At 48.8% G+C, this 24,917-nt stretch overlaps 1 protein-coding gene across 4 annotated transcripts; it reads right to left on the bottom strand.

The window, feature by feature from the left end:
- Positions 1-406: 406 nt before the first annotated feature.
- Positions 407-24,819, bottom strand: BCL6 (BCL6 transcription repressor). Of its 4 annotated transcripts, none has more exons than XM_065942964.1 (10): positions 24,711-24,819; positions 14,362-14,400; positions 13,374-13,545; positions 11,521-11,742; positions 8,984-9,955; positions 8,251-8,435; positions 6,801-6,968; positions 5,584-5,714; positions 5,327-5,464; positions 407-1,625 (listed from the first exon to the last, which is right to left on the bottom strand). In XM_065942964.1, exons 3-10 carry the CDS (start codon positions 13,532-13,534, stop codon positions 1,482-1,484), a joined length of 2,121 nt encoding a protein of 706 aa, XP_065799036.1. In that variant the 5' UTR covers positions 13,535-13,545; positions 14,362-14,400; positions 24,711-24,819; the 3' UTR covers positions 407-1,481. The 4 variants fall into 4 exon arrangements, with proteins under 4 accessions (XP_065799036.1, XP_065799039.1, XP_065799038.1 ...); XM_065942967.1 differs by lacking the exon at positions 24,711-24,819 and adding an exon at positions 23,005-23,080; XM_065942966.1 differs by lacking the exon at positions 24,711-24,819 and adding an exon at positions 16,963-18,765.
- Positions 24,820-24,917: the final 98 nt, after the last annotated feature.

The following is a 24,917-nucleotide window of genomic DNA, read 5'->3' as shown; positions in this document are numbered from 1 at the left end:
AAGGACCCACACATTGGTGTCAGAAGGGCCAGAACTGAGATCATTCATTTAAAGTTCAGCCTAGAGCTCTGAGTGAAAAATAAAGTGAATGAAGACAGTTTTATTTATTTTTTTGAAGACAGTTTAAAAAAAAAAAAAAAAACAGAAAGAGGAGGGAATCAGCCAGAGATAAGAGGCAAGAGGCCCATTCAAAATCCCCGACCTGGGCGCCACATGAGCAGAATCTGGCATCTGTGGTCCATCCTCCTGCCAAGAGCTGAAGGTGGGCCGTGCCCAGCAACCCACCGCAAACCCCAGGCTCAGTCTTTCCCTCCATGAGCACCGCCCACCCGGGCGAAGCGCTGGGGAAACAGACTTATTCAAGTCCTGACTCCAGCACAAGGAAAAAAATCCAGAACAAGCCGACTTGACTTTTCAACATTTTATTCTTGTATTTGTACAGCTATATTTTACAACGCGGTAATGCAGTTTAGACACAGCCAAACCCTGTCTCCGGAGTAGTTATAACACAAGCATGACGCAGAATGTGATGAGACAAACATTCCCAAAGAGAGCTTAGTTAGTGACAACTCCAAGTCCCTGTGTCTGCCTACACTTCCAAAAGGGATGGCGCAGTCGTCCCCTGTTGAAAACTTCCATGAAAAAAGGCACCGTAGGACACATTGTACAGGTATATACAAACCGAAAACTAGAACAAAACTACACGTTTTTTCCTTCTGAAGCTTTTTTTTTTGTTCTTTTTGTTTGTTTGTTTTAATACACACTTTGTAAATTGTAAACCTTCACTTGCAAAAAAATACAAATACACTGAGGCATTTTAGACAAAATATTTTCTTACTTATACAGATGCAATACTTAAAATAGTCTCTTAAGTGCTCTTTCTCAATAAAGATTCTCAGATCCGTGTCTGCCTGCAGATACAAAATCGAGCCTTTAACGCAGTTTTATATTTTTAATATATCTTTTTTAGGTTTATATATATTTATTTTATATATATATATTTATATATTTACAACTCTGCCATATATTCCTTCACCTTTGGTTAAAAAAATTAAAGCCCTCTCTTTGATAACATACCGAAGTCTCTTCTTTTAAAAGAATGCACATTTACATACAAAAGAAACATCTGATCCCACAAAACATATACATTCCTCATTTTGCAGACTAAGTCAAGTCAGAACGTTTGCGTACTCCCCCCGCTTTGATATATAAAATGATTTTGCTTTTTGCTGACATGGTTTGCCGTACACATAGGAGAAGAAGCAATATTATTTTCTTAAAGTTTTACGGCAGTGGGGGAAGGGGAGCTGCCTTGGCGCCCCGTCCCCCGCCCCTCCCCCCACCCCGCCCCCGCCAGCTATGATTTGCACTAGTGGATGAAAGAGGCACTACATCATGGGATGAACATTGTAAAGTGTTACAGTATCCTTTGGGTAGATTCCGAAAAGGGGCTCGAATGGAAAGCATCAACACTCCATGCTTCAGCAGGCTTTGGGGAGCTCCGGGGGCAGGTCAGTGGCTGACACGCGGTATTGCACCTTGGTGTTGGTGATGGCGCCGTGCTTCTGGCGCAAGTGAAGACGCAGCTGACTTTTGTGGCGGAAATGCAGGTTACACTTCTCACACTGGGGGAGAACCAGAGGCAAACTGTTAAGTCATCCATTCAGGAAACGTGTCATTACTCGAAGACCTTGAGAAGGAGATTCTCCCTTCCAGGGATGGGGCAGTTCTTCCCTTCCCTCCTGTGGGCAGGTGAGAGCCCGCAGGAATGCTGGCTTCTGCTAAGGACAAGTACACTTTGTGCAAATGTATGTCTCTTCCCTGCTTTCCAAAGTCTTGGTCATGCTTTTCCCCTGCTTGAGATTCACTTCCCTGCTCTAACTCAACAAATTCAAGTCTAAACCAAAAATGCAGTTCAGATGCAAACTCTTCTAATTATTAAAGTTTTCCTGAATCTCTCTGGGGTGAAAATAATTCCTCTTCCCTTTGGCCTCTGTAAGATTTCCAGCCTTGCCACTTAACGCCAAAAAAGCCTTGGCATCCCAAACATTACCATCCTTCTCAGATGCTTTGACAGTGGTTGACTACTTCTCACTAAACTTTGTAATCTGCCCAGTACCTGTGAATATACCTCTTAGGCATTTATGCAATATATCTGAATATATTTGGACAAATGGATTAGAACAGTCTGAATTCTGCAAATGAAAATTCTGGAAATCTCAGATATGCTTTTAAGAGGCAGTTCTATTCCTTTAACTTAGTGTATGCATCTTAGAGGGCTTCTCAGGGGGCACTAGTGGTAAAGAACCCACCTGCCAATGCAAGAGACTGGGGTTCGATCCCTGGGTCAGGAAGATCCCCTGGAGGTGGGCATGGCAACCCACTCCAGTTTTCTTGTCTGGAAAATCCCAAGGACAGAGAGGCCTAGCAGGCTACAGTCCATAGGGTCACAAGGAGTCGGACACAACTGAAGTGACTGAGCACATATGCACACATAGACCTCAGATCAGCTAACAAGGCATTAGCAACTAAAGCTGTTTCTTGTTTTGATTCCAAGAATGGGTGATAATAATTTTAGTGGAAAAGTTCTTTAAAAATAAAGTGGGTGACTAAATGTAACGTGGTACCCGGATGTAATTCTGAAACAGAAAAATGTTTCAGGCAAAAACTGACGCTGCTGCTAAGTCGTTTCTGTCGTGTCCGACTCTTTGTGACCCCATGGACTATAGTCCACCAGGCTCCTCTGTCCATGGCATTCTCCAGGCAAGAATACTGGAGTGCGTTGTCATTCCCCTCTCTAGGGGATATTTCTGACCCAGGGATTGAACTTGCCTTTCCTGCATTGGCCTGAGGATTCTTTACCACTAGCACCACCTGGCGAGCCTAGGTAAAAACTAAGAAAGTAAAAATAAAGTACGGATTCCAGTTAATAATAACATTCCAGTATGGATTCATTAGTTAATGGTTAATTTACCCTAGCAATAAGGGGGAAGAAGGCAATAGCACCCCCCTCCAGTACTCTTGCCTGGAAACTCCCATGGATGGAGGAGCCTGGGAGGCTGCAGTCCATGGGGTCGCTAAGAGTCGGACACGACTGAGCGACTTCACCTTCCCTTTTCCCTCTCATGCATTGGAGAAGGAAATGGCAACCCACTCCAGTGTTCTTGCCTGGAGAATCCCAGGGACGGGGGAGCCTGGTGGGCTGCCGTCTATGGGGTCGCACAGAGTCGGACACGACTGAAGCGACTTAGCAGCAGCAGTAATAAGGGGAAATTGCATACATATGGTAATTCTCAGTGCTATCTTTGCAACTTTTCTACAAATCTAAAACTATTCTCTAAAAAAAATGTAATAAAATATGTTCATATAGAAAATATGTCTTAAAGTAAAAACGGAAATAAACTTAGAAAAAAGTAAAACAGGTGTGCAGTGAGTAGAAAGAGCCCCAATCTTAGGAGACAAGGGCCCTTCATATCTGTGCTACCCACTGCCATATGCCCTGAGCATGGCATTTCTCTCTGAGCCTTGGCTTTCCTTTCTGTAAGGGACTGAGTCAATATACTCTGAGGGTCACTCAACTCTGATATCCTGTGTATCTAAATGTCCAGCAAATAATTATAACAGCAAGTATGTACTGGACTCTTACTATGCAGCAAACACTGTACTGAACACTTCAGTGAATCCATTAATTTAACATAACTGTGAGAAGTAAGCACTATTATCAGGCTCAGATGAGGAAATTAAGGTACTGAGAATATAATTAATTTGCCCAAGAACAAAAGCAAGTGAGAAGATACTCATTCAAGGAGTGATAAACAAGAGAGTGAAAATAACCACCTTTTCAGGTTAACAGTTTGATATGGGTTAACCATTCTTCCTTTATTCGTCCTTGTGTCCATCACTACCTACAGAGATGTCATAAATTCAGCAAAGCCAGCCTCATCTATAACAGTAGTTTCTACGCTTGTAGGACATGGGACTCTTTTTTTCAAATTAAATGGAAATTGGAAATGGAAAGAGGCTGCTATATCATTCCAGTGCTGCCCTGCAGGGTTTGAGAACCTCAGTGATTCAAAGAACAAAATTGGAAACCTGCTCATCTACCTCATTCTCACCATTTCATAGAGAAAGAAGACTATGGCCCAGTGAGAGGGTCAGGGTTTGTCCACAGTCTTAAAAATGGTGATTGCCGAAGTCCAAATAAGAACCCAGATTATCTCAGCTCCCTGGCCAGTATCTTTCCACTTTATGGCAGAGGTCAGCAAGCTGTTTCTGTAGAGAGCCAGACAGTAAATATTTCACACTTGGTGGGCCTGACATTCTCTGACATAACTACTTAGCTCTGCATTGTAGCGTGAACGCAGCCAGAGACATACGTCAACAAGTGAGCCTGGCTGTGTGCCAACAAAACCTTATTTATGGATGCTGAAATTTAAATTTTATATAATTTGCATGTCATAAAATATCATTGATATTTTTAGCCATGTGAAAGTATAAAAACCATTATTAGCTCATGGAATTTCAACAACTAACCCATAAGCCATAGTTAGTCAAGACTCCACTCTAGAACATTGTGATTCCAGTGGCCCGATCATGGCCTCTTGCTTCTGGTCATCTGTAACTGTCTTTTCTCTATTTTTTTTCCCCCTTATATCACCACATTTCTCTGGTTCCCCTCCTAGTCTGTGACTGCTCCTTTTCAAACACTTTAGCTCCTCTGAAGTAGACATTTAGCCCAGCTTAGGGCCAGCTGGAACACTCAGTAAGTGTTTGTAGAAGGAATGAATGACTCTGATGTCTATGTAATCACAGTCCAGACCTCTTTCTTAAGGACTGGATTACCTAGCCCAATACCCTCATTTTACAGATGAGCAAACTAAGACAGATGCTGAAGCTAAAGCTCTGATACCTTGGCCATTTGGTGTGAAGAGCTTACTCACTGCAAAAGACCCTGATGCTGGGAAAGATTGAAAGTAAAAGGAGAAGGGGGCGTCAGAGGATCATCTGGTTAGATAGCGTCACTGACTCAATAAACATGAATTTGAGCAAACTCTGGGATGTAGTGAAGAACAGGGAAGCCTGGCACGCTTCAATCTATGGGGTCACAAAGAGTTGGACATGACTCAGCAACTGCACAACAACAATGACAAACTAAGACTCAGGCCAACCTCAAGCTGGTTGTCTTTGAAAATCAGACCTAAATCTGGTCTTAGTTCAGTGGTCATCCCACTGCTCGCCTGAGATTGAAGCGAACAGTCCTGTGGCCCCAGCCCTCCACCTCCCCGCGCCTCCCAGGCCAGCCAGTGGCCCCAAGAGGCTCACGTACATGGTAAGGTTTCTCTCCTGTGTGGATTCGCAGGTGGCTCTTCAGGGTCTGAAGGTGCCGGAATCGGGTGCCACAGATTTCACAGGGATAGGGCTTCTCGCCAGTGTGGATGAGCACATGGGCACGGAGGTGGGCCACCTGCACGGAAGGGCGCAGAGCAAACGAACTGAGAGGCTTGGTCGAGGTGGGCTGCAGGCCCCCGGAAGCCTCTTATCAGCACACTGGGTGGGGGTCCTTGGCCCACGCCCCCTGCTCACCTGGACAAATCTGGCTCCGCATGTTTCGCATTTGTAGGGCTTCTCTCCAGAGTGAATTCGGGTGTGGGTTTTCAGGTTGGCCGGTCGGTTGAACTGGGCCCCGCAAATGTTACAACGATAGGGTTTCTCACCTGTTGCAGAGAAAAGAACAGGAGAGCCATAATCAGAGGAAGTCTCCACAGTCCCTGAGCCCTGGATTGCAAAGCAACTGGCCTTTCCTTGTGCCACTTCGGCTTTCCTTCCCTTGGAAGGGGTCAGAGAGAGGTGTCAGGGGCCTGCCATCCCTACCTGCCACCCCTCTCTCACACACACACACCAGCACACCTCACCCATGACCAGGGTCAAGAAGCAGGCGGTGACGTGGAGGAGGAGAAACAATGTCAGGCATGGGTCAGGGAGGGCCTGAGGTCCCAGGAACCAGCTTTGTCATCAGGATGATCTTACTTCGGGATGTGGACATGTTACTCGCCTTTTCTGGGCCTCAGTTTCCCTCTCTGGCACCGGAGGGGTGAGTTGAGATGACCCAGGAAGGCTCTGCTAGCTCCTCCCTTGGGTAAGGCTGATTCAGTCAACCCATTCCTCAGAGAAATAACACTCAGGCTGCTCTAGTTTCTGTCGTTGAGAAAAAAACATGCTTTTCCTTTCTGCTAGCTGCAACTACAGCTGGATTCTATTTGCAAGAGAGGTGGGGCCTGCGTTGGAGAAGATGCTCAAACAGAGGAAATCAATAGAAGGGCCACATCTTCCTTCATGGAAAGTTTCTGGGATAATGGGCCCATTTAAAAAGCCAGGAGAGAGGCAACTTTGGACAACAATCAGGTTATGGGATGCTACCTGGTGAAGGAATGTGAGCTGATAAGGAACAAACCCTTGGAGAGACCTGAGAGGCTTTAGCATTTTTCTGGTTTATAAAAACCAACCTAGCTCTGCCTCTCTCAGCCAAGGTTCATCCCCTGTACAGTGGGATGAACACTTCTGACCCCAGTGAAGGTGGAGAAGCAACACAGAGCATCTCAAAGGAAAGACAGGGAATACAGAGTGGCTGGGTCACTAAGCCGAGAAGGGACAGGGCCAGGCCTACACTCAGGCCAGGACAATCCCTGTTCCCTACCTCACCCCACCAGGCTCCAAAGCCCCACACTGCTTTCCCTAGAATCCTTGCCCCATCCTGCCCCGGGGAACCCTAGCGAGCTTGGGGATGGGTCACAGAGCCATACCCGTGTGGACGGTCTTGTGGCTGGCAAGGTTGCCCTTGTAGCGGAAGGAGGCCTGGCAGCGGTCACACTTGTAGGGTTTGTCACTGTGGGTCTGCAGCGTGTGCCTCTTGAGGGAAGCCTCCTCAGAAAAGCGGCAGTCACACTCATTGCAGAAGAAGGCCCCATTCTCTGTTGGAGGATGAGAGGAACACCAGGGTCAGCACCTCAAGAAAGGGAGGTGGGGCCCCATGGCCTCTCTCCTCTGGAGCCACTCCCAGGGCCAAACTGAGCCCCCAATGCCCCATCTGCCCATTGTTCATGGGAGCCCAGAGCAAAGGGCCTGTGAGAATTCTTTCTTAGTGTTTAGGGTCTCGGTCATGGAACCGAGAAAGGAGACGGATTCAAATATTAAGGTAGAAAAGGAAACTCACACCCAAGGTACCCACGTGGCCTGCACCAGCTTACATTCATGCACAGAAGCCCTCAGGTGAGACAGCCTCTGTCTGTGTCTCTATCTCCAAAATCAGGATAACAAACCCCTGTCCTGCCTACCTCAAAGGAGCACGTTGTATAACATCAAGCATCACAGGAATGTAAGATACGAATCAGAGTCAAAAATACTTTGAGGTCATCGAAGGAGGAATTAATGATGACTGTGGTCAACCTTGCACCCATCTAGACTTCATGTCTCCCAAGCACTTCTGAGATAGGGAGACAAAAGATGATGGTGGAAGTAGAAACAGAGGCCCAGAGAAAAGGAACTGGAGTGCAGAGCGAACAGCCGGGGAGCCAGGATGGGACAGTCCCTGCTCTTCCAACTGTTGGCCCATGGCTCTGTGCCAAGCCTCTCAGTGTAAGGAACCCATCTTTTTCTTTTTGTCTTAACAATTTGGAAATGACATATCATGGTGACTTACCCCTAAAAGAAGTATTACTGGGCCACCCTACTGGAGCCAGAGCTGGGGGAAGAGGGGAAAACTGGGGGTGCCAATCACAAGCTTTCCAAAAATGTCAATTAACCATCTGCTCAGTGAATCAAATTCAGCTAATATTAACTGAGTGCCTACTCCGCACTAGACTCATTAGGCCCTGTGGAAAATACGAGCATGAATAAGGCCAGATGCTTCTCCTTCAAGAATGTACAGTCTAAGTAAGGTGAACTAACATGCATACAATCAGTTTGCGTCCAGAGGGCCTGAGAAGGCTTTGGAAGCTAGTGGTAGCCAGCCCCATTGCTAGTTTCGCTGGAAGGAAGCTGAGTGAGCTGTGTGGTCCTTCTCTATTCCCCAAGAATAACTCAGATTCTTCATGCCTTGCTTTGGTCAGTCTCATTCCCTACATGAGGTCTCCAAGAGTGGGAATCTGGGCTGGTGATTTAAATGCCAATGGACTTCCAGTCAGGGGCTCCTTCCAATCAGTGAATGGACACACAAACCTCTGGAGCAGAGGCCAGGGCAGGGAAGGGACTCACCGCAGCTGGAATCTGAGTACTCAGATTGGGTCTCTCCCAGCTCCTCGGGGAACGTGGGGCCAGCGGCATGCAGGCACATCTCCGCATGCTGCGGGGACTGCGAGCCGCAGGACGTGCACTTGGGGGGGTGCAGGTAGAGCGGTGAGTGGCTCTCGCTGCTGCTTCGGGGGGAGCCAGTCAGGGACCTGTGGGCAGGAGGAAAGAGCCTCAGCAGATGGAGCAGGGCAGAGCCTCCACTTGGCCTCCATGCACCCCTCTTCCCTGTGCTCAGGGCAGTCCAGAGGCCACTTAAGATCAGGAACCACAGAGTTACTTATCCCCAAGCCTCCCTGTAAACAGCAGACACACCGCGATCACTGATGCGGGTCACACGCAGCCCAAACCTCACTCCCAGGCTCAGCCTCTCCCCACCCCCGATGCTGCAGTCCACGGCCACCCTCTGTCCAAAACAGCAGGAGGATGCCCTGTGCCATACCGAGACCAAGACCGCAGGAGCTTGGGATTCTTGGAATGCTCATCTACCATGGAGGGGAAATTCTCTCACTATGAAAATATACTGAAGCTTAAGGACCTTCCTTACTTAGGCAAATTCAGTCAATAGGCTTTAGCTCACACCTCCAGTATACTGGAGCATTTCAGACAAGAGAACACAGTCTCTGCATCCATCAGAAGTGAGCCCAGAACCCTGCTCAGATAAGCCCCGGCCCCAAGTCCCGACTGCCTCTGAAATCACCTGTTGACGATGCTATTGAGCCGGCTGGCCTGTGGGATGGTGGAGTCCTCCCCACTGGTGCTGAGCTTCGTTGGGGACTGGAGGTCAAGGGTCTCAGGCTCCATGGGTGGCTGGCAGGCTGTTGGGGCAGCGTAGGCCCGAGGGGAAAGGCGGCCCAGCTCTGCCTGCTCAGGCCCCTCCGGCTTGGCGTTCTGGTTGAGGCTGTTGAGCACGATGAACTTGTACTTCTTCCAGTTGCAGGCTTTGGGGTCGGTGGGGCTTTTGGCCGGCGGGGACCCAGAGGTCTGGAGAATGCAGGCGTTCTTGCTGCTACAGGACTCCGTGGGTGAGTTGGGCTGGCAGTCAGACTTCTGGGGACTTTGTGGGCTAACCAGACCTTTCCTGTTCAGGGGTGCATTGGGGGGCTCGAAATGCAGGGCAATCTCATCCTCCGAGGAGGGCCGCTCTTCCTCCTTGCCGGCCTTGTCACAGGGGAAGTATGGGGCGCTCCGGGCTGAGGGCGCAGCAGGCTTGGGGCCCTCGGCCACACTGTAGTGCATGTCACTCCGCGCCTCCTCGGGAGCCGCCTCCTTGGGCGAGTAGATGGTGCTGTGGCACACGCCGGGGGAGATCTCCATGGCCGGCCGACTGTACTCACTGGGCACTGGCCTGGCACTGTCGCAGGGGAGGGCCCGATCCTTGGGGAAGGGGTTGGCGAGAGGCATCCGGGCATCCCGGAGCTCCTCATCAGAGAAGAGGAAGCTGCTGACTGGAAGGTGGCCGTACACAGGGTATGAGGCTGGCGGTGTGGACAGGCCGTTGTACAAGCTGGGGGCAAAGGCTCTGCTCTCACACCCGGGGGCGTTCCTCAGCGGCAGGCTGTTCTCCACCACCTCCCGGCCCCGATAGGCCATGATGTCCTGGGGCATCAGCATGCGGCTGTTGAGGAAGTCTTCACGGGGAGGCTTGATGGCAGGAACCATCTCTGCTTCACTGCAGGAGGGAAAGAGAGAGAAGACCCCGGCCTTCTAATCAGAACCTTCCAAGTGACACTGGCCTATGAAACCCACACAGGCATGAGAGTCAGCTAGACACAGGCAACGTGGCCCTGGACTAGGGAAACACTTGCAGTTACAAGGCAGTTCTGCTAAAAGTCTAGCAATCTAGCCCAGAGAAGCCAAGTGCCTGTTCAGAGGTGATTCTGTGTAAGTCCCATATGTACGTATACATGTGAATCTCTAATTATTCCCCTATTATAAAATGGAAAGCTTTTGGAGCCCTTATTTCATTTCATCCCTACAGAATCCTGCAAGGAAGGTTGAGAAGGCATTATTGTTTCCATTTTACATATGTGAAACCTGAGCTTCAGGGAGGCGAGTATTTATTTGATGCTGGTGTCACATGTTTGGAGGGTCATTATCAAACTGGTGCTTGTGAAGAAGGAACTCACCCTGTACGATGCCTGGAGCCTTAGGGAAGTTTCCTTTTGGAGAAGAGGCAGCACGTGCCAGAGTGGGAAGCCCTGACTCTGCAGCAACAGGACCGGGTTTCTAGTCTCTGTGGTGCCGCTCAGCAGCTATGTGACCTGCAGCTAGTTACTGAACGCTCCCAGCACCAGGCTGGACCCAGGGAAAGCACTTATAAATGATCTTGCCACCATTATCACCCACAGGAGACAAAGAGCTCAAGCTGCCTATACTTGAAGGGACATTACATGGGCGAAGAATGGGCCAGCTCCATCTGAGTGCAGTTAACAGAGCTAGAACCAAGGAATGAAGGTGAAAGAAGCCAGATTTCAACTTTCAAACTGTCCAAGGTAGAACTGCATGGTTCTGGGAACAAGGAGTTCCTTGCTCCTGGAGGTGTTCAAACAGAGGCTGGAAACCTTTCTGTTGGAGAAGGGCTGCGATCACCCTAGAGAAGCTGAATCAAATGATTCTACAGAAGTCAAGGCCTAAGTGTCTGTTCTACTTAGCAAAGCTCTTCACTTTTTTGGCTCTCAGGTTTCTCATCTTTCAATGATGGTCCTATCTCACCAGACCCCAGGTAGGGGTTAGACCCAGTGAACGAAATGTAATTCAATAAATGTTCTCTCGTTTAGGAGCAGAGTGACATAAGAGATGAGTACAGCAGCCCACAGTCTGGTGGGGGAACTAAGTATGTAAATAGTTACAATGGAAGCCTAAAGGAGAACTAAAACATGCATGCAAATAGTGAAATAGAAGCAAAGTCTAACGGGAACACAAAGGGCTTTGGGACACAACTGAAGAGCTGCAGAAAGAGCAAAGTGATAACTGCACAAACATCAATGAAGAAGTTGGCATCCAGGCGTGATCAACAGGATGGGTGGGAGGAAAGGGTCAATCAAATGAATGGAAGGAAGCAAGAAGAGGGGATGCACGTGGCATATCTGAATAGCAGGAGTATGCAGAAGCAATGGAAAGTAGGCTATGATGTATCACAGAGGATTATTTTTTCTACGTGCATGCATTATCAAGGGTTACTGATCTTTTGTGATCCCTTCCATCTCCAAGGCCTCCATCCGGGTGGCAGCTCACCTGGCCTTGATGAACTTCCGGCAAGTGTCCACAACATGCTCCATCTGAAGGTACATAGCTGTGGCCATCACGGCCATGATGTTGCCCTCCCGCAGATTGAGCCGAGATGTGTACATGAAGTCCAGGAGGATGCAGAACCCCTCTGGGTTGATCTCAGGATCCAGATTGATCACACTGAGGTTGCATTTCAACTGGTCTGTGAAGATGCTGTAGAACAGGCCACTGTAAAACAAAGGAATGTCTCACTATAGCAGACAGCAATTACAGAAACTATCAATTGTTTCAAACAATCAATTACAGTCATCAATTATGGTTAGCAGAGGCGCTCAGCCCCTTTATCCTGGACCTAGCTCTGGACCTTCCATGCCAGTTAACAACAGCTGCTATTTATGGAGAGTTTACTCAATGTCAGAGAGTCATTAAGCACTTTACATCTACTCTCCTGTGTTTCTCACAACCTTATAAGATAGATTCTATCCTTCTCTCCCATTACAAATGGGGGAACTAAGATCAAAGAGGTCAAGTAACTTTCTCAAAGTCACAGAACCTGTATTACTTTTGGTCTTCACTGCACAGATTACCAAAGTTAAATTTAGCACTCATTGGCAGTAACTATTTTTAGCTTACATCTTTGGGATAAGCATTTCCTTTCTTGCTCCACCACATTATCCTTATTCTAAAAATCTTACTGTATTTTTTAGAAGCAAATTGGGTACTGACGACAAATAAAATGATACCTATTTCTACAGTTTACTGATTTTCTAAAAGTCCATAGATTGTTTTCTAAAAGTCCATAGATTATTTTATAAAAGTCCATCACAAGGTCAATACTCCCAGGAGAGCCAAGTCAGTGTCAAGCTATACCTCCTGGTACCATGATGCCAGGTTCAGGAAGAAGCATGCAGTGAGAGACCAGAATTCTGAACTGTCATCTGGATTCTACTCTTCCCGAGCGTGTTGCCAGAAATGAGCTAGACTTACTAGACTTTAGTAAGTAGCTATGAAACCTTGGGTAAGGGACTTCACTTCTCTGCACCTTGGTTTCCTTATCTGCAATCAGGAATGACAGTGTTTCCCTTACACAGTTGTGGCAAGAATGAAAATGTAAAGGGGACAAATTGATGCCTGAGCACAGTAAGCATTTGGTTAGTGTCATCTATTATTTTAACTCTCTATAAACCTTTCCACTTTTTTTTAAAAGGTGCTTGTTGTAGATGTTCTATATGTCCTCTACTTACAATCAAGATTCATGACTCTACATCAGCTCACCTATAAACGTCTTCATCTTATCATCTATAAAATAGAGTTAATTGTGCCATCCATAATACAGGCCACTTTGAAAATCCAGGGAGGTGATGGAATGTAAAACTGCTCTGAACATTTGAAATACTTGACAAATATGACGAATTAGCCAGCTCACTTTCACCAACTCACATATTCTCTGAAACACCCACGGAAATATAATCATAGTATAAATAAATACAATCACAGAAAAAAAGAGCAAAAGATCTCAAATTAACTTGCTAGAAATATTTAAAAACTCACTTTCACTTTTCATTTTTTTCCCACTGGTTCACTAAAGTCATTCTGTTTGCCCCAAACACATCTCTTCTGGAGACAGTCTCTGATTTCTTCTCCCTCTATTCCCACAGAATGGAGACGCTTTCTTTTCTAAAAGTGTATTCATTCATTTGCTGCCTGGGAACCCACTCTGCCAGGCCATGTGCTAGGGACCTAGAGACAAATGAGATGTGGCCCCAAACACTGCAAGAGGCCCCCACCCTCCACCCTGGCAGCCAGAACCATCGCTCCCCTTATATCCATCATCTGCCTTCCACTTCCAGACCCCTTACCTGCAGGCCATGAGGACCGTCTTATGGGCTCTGAACTGCTCCCGGCTCACCACTATAACCACATCAGTCAAGATGTCACGGCTCCGGAGGCGATTAAGGTTGAGAAGAACGTCACTGGCATGGCGGGTGAACTGGATACAGCTGTCAGCCGGTGAGGCCATTTTTTCTTCACCTGAAAGAAAAGGTCAAAATCCTGTTAGTCCTCTAGAACCTGTTTCCTTCTCACCAGGAGTGTGAGAGCAGATGACTCAGCCTGCTCCCTTGTGTTTGCTTTTGAACAATTCATGGCCCACCTCTAGGCATTTCTCTTCATGTCTGTACTAGGAGATTATCATCTTTGCCTGACTTGTTAATAGAAAACCCTATAGGGGAAAGAGGAAGGGAATGAGTATTTGTCGAACGTTTTTCCCACATACCAAACACGCCGCCAGCATTGAGAGGCAGTGAGTGAGTGACAGGGGAGAGAAAGCATGCTTTGAAGGTTAGCACGTGGGCCATACCTCTTGCAAGCTGTGTAACTTGGAACAGGTTGTTTTACGATTTCTGGGCTTCAGTTTTCCCAAATGGGGAGTACTAATTCCTCTGTGGTGGGAAAACTTAGAGATATGTGCCTGGTCCACACTAGATTCTCAAAAATCATCACTATTCTCATCAGTATCTCATCTCATCATCCTAGCCACCATCTGTCTCTCCCCTGTTAAACTTCAGAATTGTCAGAATGCAACTGTCAGAACTGCTGGTGCATAGTAGGCAGCAAAATTGATGTGAACCAAGCAACAAGTAAGGGAAGCCCTGGTCACATGACACTGTTAAGATAGTCAAATGCAGGGGCAAAGGGGTGGGGGGGGGGGTGCGATGGAGAGGCAATCAGCTGTCCTTTATCTCATCTAAAGAAAAGTGGCACCGTTCACAGAGACACAGGCACTGGTAAATTCAGAAGAAACAGTTTGTCCACAATACTGTAAAGTGTATAATTCAATTTACTTACCCAGTGCCTTGATTCACAGTCCAAAATTTTGCTTAAAACCTGCAGGGAAGAGAAAAAACAAGCAGAAATTGATTTAATGAATGTAAGATTGTCCACTATAGTCTTATTTTAGGACACATATATTTAGTTTTACTCTGATAGCTGCAGTCTACCAGCTGGTGCGGTTTTACCACAAGTGAGCAAACACTTTATCCAGCTCGGCTCTGACGGAAACAACAGGCACCCGAAGCTATGCGATAAAAATGTTTTTACCTTGAGTACTCAGAATACGATTTCATACATTAATTACATACACATATACACATTTACTTCCTTTTTCAAAGTAAAAAAATGTATGCCATCCAAAGGTCCTTGAGTTTATGGGAAAGAAAAAAAATAAGAAAAGTGATTCTTTCAATATTAATGAAATGATCCTTCAGTGGCCTAAAAACTCTGGATGATTTTCAAAACCTGCCAAAATACTATCTTTAAAACTTAGAATAATTCCATAAGACCAACAAGATCAATATCTTTATCCTTAGTTCACAGAGGACAAAATTGAGACTTGGGTTCAAGTGGCTTGCCCAGGACAAACAGCCAGGCAGTATCTCCTGACTGTCTGAAGCACTTAAGGCTAAATAAGGAATCTGCAGAATCCAACCTGAGATGGTTTATCTACTCTTTTGTTCTTTTTCAAAGTTTCCAATCCCATCTCTCCTGGGTCTAAGATCAGATATAGTGCCACAAACTACCAAGTTTGTGCTTCCCCCTGCTGGTGAGAGATTTAACTGTGTGGTTTAGCTGAGAACTGGCTAGGGAGCACTCAAGAAATACTGACCCTCTCCAAACTGGTTTCTCTAAAACAAAATCATTTAAAGTCTAGGTGAAAGGCTCATTTATGATCACAAGTGGGCTGCAGAAACAAAACAATATCTGAACCCTCCCCCAACTCGTCTCTTTTTAAAATGCAGCTTTTCAGAGCTATTTTCCAAGTAAAGGGACCCGAGGCCAAGGAGGTCATATTGGGCCACATAAATGGTGAGTGACCCAGCCCTAGGTCTTCTGGCTCAAATTCTTGTCCCCTTTCCAAATCAGCCTACGTGCTGTAGAACATGCAAGACAGCACCCTGATGTGGGTGAATCTCATTTTTAAGTTCCTTCCCCCACACAGACACTTTGCCCCCATTCCAGGCTGCTGAGTCTTACCAAATGAGCACTCTAAAATGAGAGGTTTCCTTGAGTCTGTAACCAAACACTCTGACATTTCTCTGTGGTCCCAAGTGCCAGTCACTCAACCTCATCAGCTTCAAGGTTAATGTGTGCATGTGAATGAGTGGAGGCAGGGAAGGAAAAGGGGGAAGGGAGATGATAGAAAAAGACAAAAGAACCTATTTCCTCCTCTCCCCATCCAACTTGGGTTGGCAACTTGGGTTGGCAAAGAGAGATACATGGAATGGGTCCTAACCAAAGTTCAATGATTGTCTCCTTGGAAAAGGAATGCTGCAGACACATGTGAGGTTTATTTATAAACCTTCTCCTCTTGCCCTATGGAAGAGATCCCTCAACAACTCTGGAATACTTAAGGCTGTCCTGTAAGCAGCTTAAACCACCCTCTCGCTTGTGGATTTCCAGTCACACAGACTCTAGGAACCACAGGAAGTGCAGATTTGCCATTTCACCTTGATAAGTGCCAATGACTCACTCCTGATGCGGAATGAAACAAACAAACAAAACAATCCCCCTGGGTGGACTGTCAGTCAGGCTGTAGGCTGGGCACTTTCCACTGTAAACCTCTCGGCCTGGCTTGACCAAATAATGCACATACACCAAGGCCCCTGTCTTTATTAAGTCCACTCCTTTCCAAGCTAGCTTTATCTTAGGAACACCCCAAAACAGTGAGTATATAGGTCATGGTGGGTGTGGGCGCCCACTAGATGCTGCAGGTGTGGGAGCACCACTGGCATTTGATTTGCTTTTCACAGACCACTCAGCTGTTTCGCATCCATTATTGTGTTTGATCCTTATAACAGGCCCCATTTACTGGGAGGACAGTGAGGCTCCAGGGGATAAGTCTTGCCCAGGATCTCAGAACTAATTCCAAGCAAAACCCAGAAGAAACCCTGCCTACTAGTTTCAGCCATCCCACCAATGTCAGCACAAGACTCCTTCCACAGAAACAACCAAGAGAGCAGAGGTGTCAAGAAGAAGCTGACATCTGCAAGAGCCCAGACCTTTCCCGACGCCATCCCAGCCCCAGCCGCAGTGACCGCCAAGTGAAAGTTAGACTGGTCTTTTTCACCTCCATACACTCGTCTCCTTTGGCGTTTTCCCTGTGTAAATGAGGCACCTTGAGAAGGCAGACCCTTTAAAGGGTTTGATGAAAAACGAGGGAATTTCCCTTTAAAAAGGGGGTGGGGGGCAAAGGTAAAGAAGACAACAGAAAGACAGAGAGAGAAGGGGTGGGAAGGGCGAAGCCAGCCTATACGAAAGATCCCATCCTTTTCCTCCCACCTCCAGAGGTGGCCCTCTTCTCTTGCTCACACACAAGGGCACAAACTCGAGCCCCGCTGCCGGGCAAGCCGGCGCAGATCGGCAGATTGGCCCACCCCCGTCACTCCGTACCTGTCTGCTAGGGACCGCCCACCCCCGGGCGAGTTGCCTGCACCGCGGCGCGTCCACCTCGAAGCCCCCCGCAGGCGCGGCGGAGCCCCGGCGATAGCCGTGAATTTGGTTACATTCAAATAAAACTTTTCGTGCACCTCGGTAGCTAACATTATGTGTGCCTTTTTTTTTTTTCCTGTTACGCCGTCAAGGCAGGGGGCAGTGAGGGGAATGGCACAGCCCTCTCATTCCCGGAACACAGTCGATCTCAACTCAGCGGATTTCACAGAACACTCTCTGCCTATCGCCGGCTCCAACGAGAAGTAACTTTCCAGGAAGCTGCCGGCCCGACGGCAGCCAGGATCGCTGCCTGCGCCGCTCGGGCCGCCGGGGATTCACCCGGCGAGGGGGGGCCGCCCGGGGAGGCTCGCGGGGAATACGGCGCACTTTCCCCTAAATCCCTCGTCCGTGCCAGGTCCAGGAGTCTATTAGGGTTCACCTAGCCCAACCCTTCCCCCACAACAATTTTATAAACAGGGAAAGTCAGGCAAGTTAGCAGCACAGCCGGCTCTAAAAGCCAGGATTTCGCGTTCTATCCCAGGCTTGACTTCAAGTTGCCCCATTACGGCGTTTGTTTGCCTGGTGCATCTTTTTCTCTCTCTTTGCGTGCCCCTCCGCCCCCGTCCCCTCGTTTGAAAGGGAGTGGCCGGTTGAGGCCTCAAGGTCAAAAAAGATGGAGTCCCTAGAGCTGAGGGTCTCCATCCAGCGCGCCCCAGCCGAGCTGGAGGAAAACTAAACCGAAAGCCCCTTCCGCCTACGTTGGCAAGAAGGAGAACCCAGCTCGGCTCGATTTCCGCCCAGAATAGAAGCTGCCAGGCCGAACCTGGCTAGATTTCGAAATTTCCGAATCCGATTTCTCTGAAACCATAGATTAAAAAGGTCAGGATTCGGCACAAGCCTGGACTCAAACTCTAGCGTGTTCATGGGCGCGCTCCAAGGTTGCCTTGCCCTCCCCGGGCCTTCCTGGGACTTAGAACTCTCGGGCGCCATCTCCTAATCGGTCTCAGCATCGGACTCCGAGAGGCACCTGCGGGACCCGGGGGTAGGGAGTAGGGGACGCGAAAGATGCAGCCTCTTAGGCCGCAGCCCAGTCCTAAAACTGGCGGGTAGCGTCACACTGCGCCGCGCAGCGCCTCAGCAGCGGGGGCGGGGCCAGTAAAGACTGGGCCTCTTTGGCCTCATAAAATCCCACTTTCTCATCCCTTCGCCCGGTAGAATAAAGGTGAAAGCGAAGGCTGCAATTTAATGCGGGATGGGGTGAGAATCTAGGAAGGGAAGCTAAAATTCAGTAAATGCATTTGTTGGAAATTAGGAGTCCCCGTGGTTCCGGGAGCCCAAACCTAATCCTGTTTTACCGCTGCCTGACACTAGAGGGAGCCCTCCATCAAGACTTAAAACCGACTCCTCCTTGTCGCCCCGCCCCTCCTTCCCATTGACCTAGTTTAGATTGAGTCTCCGGATTTGGAGAAAGCCTTTTCCCCTCCCCCCTTCTCTATCCCGGTCGGGTTTTGGATTATTGGTAATCTAATAACTCCAATAACTCGTTGAGAAATCCAGAGGAGAACTTGGAAGTGCCAAGCACTCTTTAGAGGCAGGGACGAGGCATTTTAATAAGGCCGGAGCCGCCGCAGTGGAACCCGCATCAGGGCTCTGGCCGCCTCGCCCCCTTTCTCCGCAGCGTCTCAGCTAAGGAGCCGCCCGGGTCGCGTCTCGGGGGTCTGGCGGTTGGGGCGGGGGTGGGGGTAGGGTCAAACCGCCCAGTTGTTTTTGCTGAGGGAGAAACAGCCCCTCGCGCTTTTTGTCTGGGGGGCGAGAGGGTTCGGACACCGTAGATGAAAGTGAATTTGATAACGCGGTGGCCTCTGCAGTCGCTTTGGGTGACCGAGGAGGTGTTCAGGGACATGATGTCCTGACTTTCATTTCTATCATACTTCCTGCCAACAGCGCTCTTGCAAGCCTGCAAGCTTCTAGGAAATGCAATAAAATAGAGGGATGTGTTTTATCATCAAGATCTGAAGAGGAGCTGCAGAAGGGACACTCCCCGGGCTCCCAGCTCGCGACTGCCTTCCAGAAAGGGCCAGCAGTCAATGCCAAGAGACCACAAGCAAAGATATTTTGGCCATCCTGGCTGGAGCGGGCTCGGCCTTTGCAAAAAGGCTGGCGGGGGAGGACAGAAGCATGATCTCCCCGAGCAAACAATGCCTTTAAAAATCCGATCTGGATAGAAGTCAGCCAAGGTCTTTATTCACGTTAATGAAGATGGAAGGCACTAACTGTCCTTGGAAAACGATGAGTCAAACTTGACCGCTCTTCAAACACGTCCCCAGGTTCGTTTCCAACCCGAACAGAAGCGCGTTTCTCCAACGCGGCCTGCAACAGCTCCCGCAGTGGGAGAGGCAGAACTTGATTCCTGCTGACCAGGGCGGTGGAATCTACGGCTTCTCCCGCGGGTGTGCGCGCCAGTGGTCGCTAGGGGCCGCCAGGACGCGGATGCGCGTTTGCCATCTTAAATTGTGAACTCCAAGCGAGAAAACTTTACTGAGAAGCTGTTGCGGATTACACTCTGCCTGTCCATAGGACCCACGCACACAACTGATTTCTCGCCAATCCACTAATCAAAGTTTGTAAGTGGGGCGGGGTGGGAGTGGTCAGAGCTATTTCAGGATCCAAATGTGAGCCTCCGACACAGTGAGGTGCAATCTCTGCAAGTTTAGGGACGGGGCTTTAATCACGCCCTAACACACGCACAACCCCCTCCCCAAGATCTGAGGCTCCAACCCCTCAGCGCTTCAGTGGGCTTTTCAAAGTCTGTTACTGAAAATCTTGGGCCATACTTTCTAAACAAGTTCCTCGGAAAAACCTGGGTAAGGAGCCCTTTCCCATTACGGTTACCTAAGAGGTTAAAATTATGGCTCCCTCTGACTTCTGCTGCTTTTTCTCAGCTACCTCGAAGGGGCGGAGACAAACTCGCCTTTGACTTTAAGTCACTGACCTGGAATTCAGAAGCTTAAAATCTGGTTCCGGTTAGGTTACTAACTCACCATTAACCCTCACATCAAGCCTTAAAGAGCTGTATGTCCTAGCGCCCTTGTGCTATCCCTCCACTGTAGACTTTGCCCCGGGAAAGGCCACAGGGACTGGGAGACAGTGTTTTCAAAAGGGGGTGCTTTTTGGTTCTCTAAGCAGATGCAGATATCTGCCCGTCGCTGAGCGACATTGGATGGGGTAAGCATCCTCAGGCCTTCTAATTTTCATCCGCCTTACCAAAACTTTGGAGGTCGGGTGTCATCCTCATTGGAGGGTGCCCTCCATTAGTCCTAGCACCTGGTTGAGATATCTGGGGACCCGAAGGTGAAGCGGTCTAATGCCCAAAGCGGGGAACTCGGCCAAGACCTACCACTAGGTGGCGGGCTCAGTCCGTCCGAAAACCGCCGCGCGACCACAGCTTTCCACCCCTGACTGCCCCCCACCTTTCTGCTGTGATGTATCAGGGGGAGGGGATTGCCTCCATAGGACAAAGCAGGAAAACATTTTAATTTACAGAAGGTAATTCGTTTTTCCCCATGCTCACACCTCTAGCAACCACAATGCAATATCTGAAGCTGCGTGCGTGTATTATACGTAGATTTTTCCAGCCCTAAATGTATTGGGAACAGAAAGAATGCACTTGTCTTCAAAGAGCAGGATGGCACCCGGCAGTATTGGCAGAGGTTCCTGTCGACCACCAAAAAAGTCGGGAATAAACTGATTCCCACGGAGAAAAAGGACCCTGGAGGCCAAGGGCAGAAGAAGGGTCCCACCCAGTCTTATAGCACTTGGCTAAATCGGGGATGGGAGAATGGGGACGAGTTGGTCTTCTGGTGGGGCTGTGGTCTCGGAGTGGGAGGCGGGCAGGGTAGGGAGGAGCCGTTCTGGCTTCCAGTGGGGCGAGGAGAAACCGGCCAGCTTTCCCACAACCCAGCACTCTCGCTCCGATCACTGCGGCAGCTTTCCCACTTGTTGCGCAGTGCAGGAAACTGGCACGCGCCACACTACTTTAACTCCCAGAGGTCTCCAAACCGGCTACAGATCAACCTGCCACTGCCCCTGGCAATCCACAACCCTCCCTCCCCAACCAACCCCCCACAGACACCATCTCCACCGCCAGCAAAAACTACAGGACTTCCAGTCAGTATTTTTTTTTTTTTAACACCAAAACATTCCTCCTTATCTCAATATCAGACAGGCAGCAGAATTCGGGTGCCCAGAGAAGTCAAGTCCGGGGGGGTGGGGGGGTGGCTACTGCCGCCTGGAAAACTCGCCTACTTAAAGCCAACCAGGCAACCCTCCCCCCACCACACACACAAATACACTGCACACTCGAACTACTTCGCCTATTTTGACACCATCCTAGCTGGAAAACCGTTTTTCTCCCTCCTTTTGAGAAATCAACTTTTTTTTTTTTAGCTAGCTTTATCTCTCCTTCCTAAAGGAAAAAAAAAAGATCTTCATAAGGTCATTTCACAATATTTTTCAAATATTTGACTTTTGCAAATAGATAGTTTCATCCACCGAGGGGTGGCGCTGCCGCACCACCTCCTCTGAATCTCTGATTTTTTTTCACAACAAAGTGGGTTGTGAGTGTGGCTACCCAGCAAAGGAGAGAGGGAAGGAAGAATTTTGACATCTAGTCATGGCTACCATTTACTCAACCAATAACTGGAACTCTTTAAGGCTCAGCTAACGACAGCTGAAGAGTTTAGAGTCCCATTCCTGTCCCAAACCCAGAATAAAAACGGGACATTTGTTTTTCAAGAAAGCAAGGGGTAGAACCCTTAGAAACTGAGCATAGAGGAAATAACCAGTTGGAGAATTCCCACTTCTATCTGCTTTCTCCTTCAAGTTCCTCGGTTTTTACAGATAGCCTTATCGTCACTATCAACAGACCCTTAAAATCAGTCAATGCTTGGGCCTGCACTATTGGAAAGTCTTCCAAGTAGGATATTGGAAACTTCTATTTATAAACGGGGAGAGAGGGGACTATTTCCCATCCAAAGGCTTCTATTTTGGCCTGAAAACTCGACTACAGTCATTTTAGGAAGGGAATGCCCATCTCCTGGTACTCCCTTTCCATTTCCTCCTCCTCCAGAGACACATTATCTTTTCTCCTTTAAAAGAAAAAGCATATATTTTAAAGCGAGAATGTGATTTCACCTCGTTCCTTTGAGCTCATGTTTGCTACCTCCAGGAATAGCGTGTGGACTAGGGCCAGATGAACTTCAACTTGGGCTGCAGATTTACGAGGTTCTGTTCAAGTGCCAAAGGCTCTTGGTAGTAAATAGTGAGCAAAATAGATACCTGTCTCCTGACGGATCTTGCCGGCCCCCCTCTTAATTTTTTTCTTAAGTTATTTATCAAAACCACACACACCTTGCAAAGAAAAAGGGAAACTGGCAGTCTCTGTAGAGGAAGCCAGTGGCATCGCTCTGAGCCACAAACTGTATTTCTTAAACAGCCCTTTCCCTGGTTCCTTCTCTCCTGCCCCATTTTTTTTTCTTCTTTTTGACAGTAAAAACATGCATCTGCTGACATTCACTGTACTTTAAAAGGGGAGGGGGTAAAGCATTACAGGATTTTCTCCTGGAAACTATAAACTGATTGAACAAAAAACCCGAAAGGATTAAATCAGTTTCCTGGAGGGGATAGCGAGCTCAGAGAAGAGGTCAGGGACCCAGTAACAGTTCTCGACTTTGAGCGCCCAGTTTGGGGCCATTCCTTCGGCTCAGCTGTCAGGACCCCCACCACCAAGACAAACCTTTCGAGAAAGGGTACAACATAAACAGGATCTTTTTCAAGCTTTTTTTTTTTTCTCTCTCTTTTTTTTAATTTGTAGGATTGTGTACTTCTTTTCCATGGGATAGCTTTTAAAACTCAATTATTGCAACACGAGTTCCATTTTTGGCCAGAGTTCCAATAACACGGCAGCATAACGGCAACGCAATCTACAGTTCTCAAGACATTTACCACGGTCACTACATCCGGCAGCGGAGTGGCCCCCTCGCTCCCGCGGCTCCCCAGCGCAGCCGATTTCCGAGGCTCCGACTCCCTACCGGCTCCCGCCCCCGGCCGCCGCCGCCGCGCCTTCCCCCATTCCTACTCCCTCGAGGAGAGCTACAGGTTGCAAATCCGACCAGCCTCGCAATCCATTTCTGCAAAATCACTCACAAAGATCTCCCCTTCGCGCCCGCGCCCCCTCCTCCCGCGCCAGGTCCCCCAGCCAGGGCCACAAAGTGCCCTTCTCTCCTCCCGGGTCTTGCACGTAGGAACGCGGGCTGGGGCTGTTTGCTTTTTCCCTTGCCCTGTGCAAGGACCTCGGGAATCTGATGCCTGACGCCGCTACTCTCCGACCCGCAGTTTTGGTTTTGTTTGTTTTCACAAAGCTTGCACCATGGGAAAAATTAAAATTTAGGAAAGCGGGGAAACAGCCATTGGGAGCTAACACCGAGTCACGCAGCGCCCAAAATACAAACACCGCGACCGCCAGAAATCCCGCCACCTTCCCGCTTGGCTGGGCCGTCCTGCGAAGGTTCCCGGAGTCCCCGCACTCCGAACAGCACCGCAGGTGCAAACGCGCACCCCTTTCCCACCCCCACCCCCAAATCCCCATCCCGCCCCAAGCCTCTCTCCCCAGGACCGGGAGAGGGAGCGCGCGGGGGTTCCCGACTCCCTAGACTGCAACCAAGAAAGAATAATTTCCAAACTATTCAACATCCCCGCCCCCAGGCAAGCTAAACCTCCCCCAAAACGCAGGGGAAGGGGACACCAAAACGCTCGGATCTCGTTAGGAAGATCGCGGCTCAGAAAGGAAACAGTAGAACCCATACTTCATCTGGGTTTATGAAGGGAAAAAAAATAAATAACCACGAGGAGTTCGCTTGCATTTCTCCTCCAAAATCTCGGCTTGGAGGTGGGGGTGGGGAATCTAGAGGACCGAGGCCGGTGGAAGGGAGCCAGCGGGGCGAGCGAAAGGGCAGCCTCCCTCCTCGCCTCCCGGAGTGACCAAGAAGGACGGGAGAGGGGAAGGAAGGAGAGGCGAGGGAAAGAAGAGGGAGGGAGGGAAGGCGAGGCTGGAGCGAGGGAGCAAGGAAGGCAGTTTGCAAGCGAGAAAAGAGGGAAGAAAACACAGCCGCACGAATCCAGCGAGATCACAAGCCGTACGCAAGCAGCAGCATAAAGAGCGAGAGCGCGAGCGCGCGTCCTCTCCGCCGTCTGGGGCCAGACAGCCCCCAGACTTGCCCGAATCACCCCCCAAGCACTGTCTCGTCCTTTCTGCTCCGGCCGCCCCCTAATTCCCCTCCTTCCTCTCCTCCACCTCCTCCTCAAAAACCAAAACAACACAAGGGAGGGTGGCAAAAGCCTCCCCAAACCGGCCAATTCACTCAAAGACAACAAGAATAAAATAATAAAAATATAAAAATCTACATCCTAGAGTGGGAGAGACGTGGGACTAATCTTCGGCATTTATTTTAACACCTGACAGCTACAATAAATAAATATATACATTTACATCAATAGATACACATAGGAAACTTGGAGCCAAAGCATTTGGCAAGAGCAGAAAAAAAGAATTAAAAGGTAAAATAATGATCATGAGCAGCGGCGGCGGCAGCGGCACCAGCGGCAACAGCGGCGGCGGCAGCAGCAGCGGCGGCAGCAACAGCAATAATCACCTGGTGTCCGGCCTTTCCTAGAAACTTCTTGCATCACCACTTCTAAGAACCCCAGTTCTAAGAATCAACAGAGCTCAATTCTCGGAATTTGAGCTGGGGACTTTACCACTGCTACGTGGCAGGGGAGGACTCGGTGTCAGCTCTCTGCGACTTTTGCCTCCTCCGGGCCATAAAAAGCCCTCCAAGCCAAAATATTTTCTCACTGTC

Source organism: Muntiacus reevesi, chromosome 8 (genome assembly GCF_963930625.1).
Source record: "Muntiacus reevesi chromosome 8, mMunRee1.1, whole genome shotgun sequence".
NCBI lineage: Eukaryota > Metazoa > Chordata > Mammalia > Artiodactyla > Cervidae > Muntiacus > Muntiacus reevesi.
Note: the sequence above shows the minus strand (reverse complement) of the source record. Positions and strands in the feature narration are given on the sequence as shown.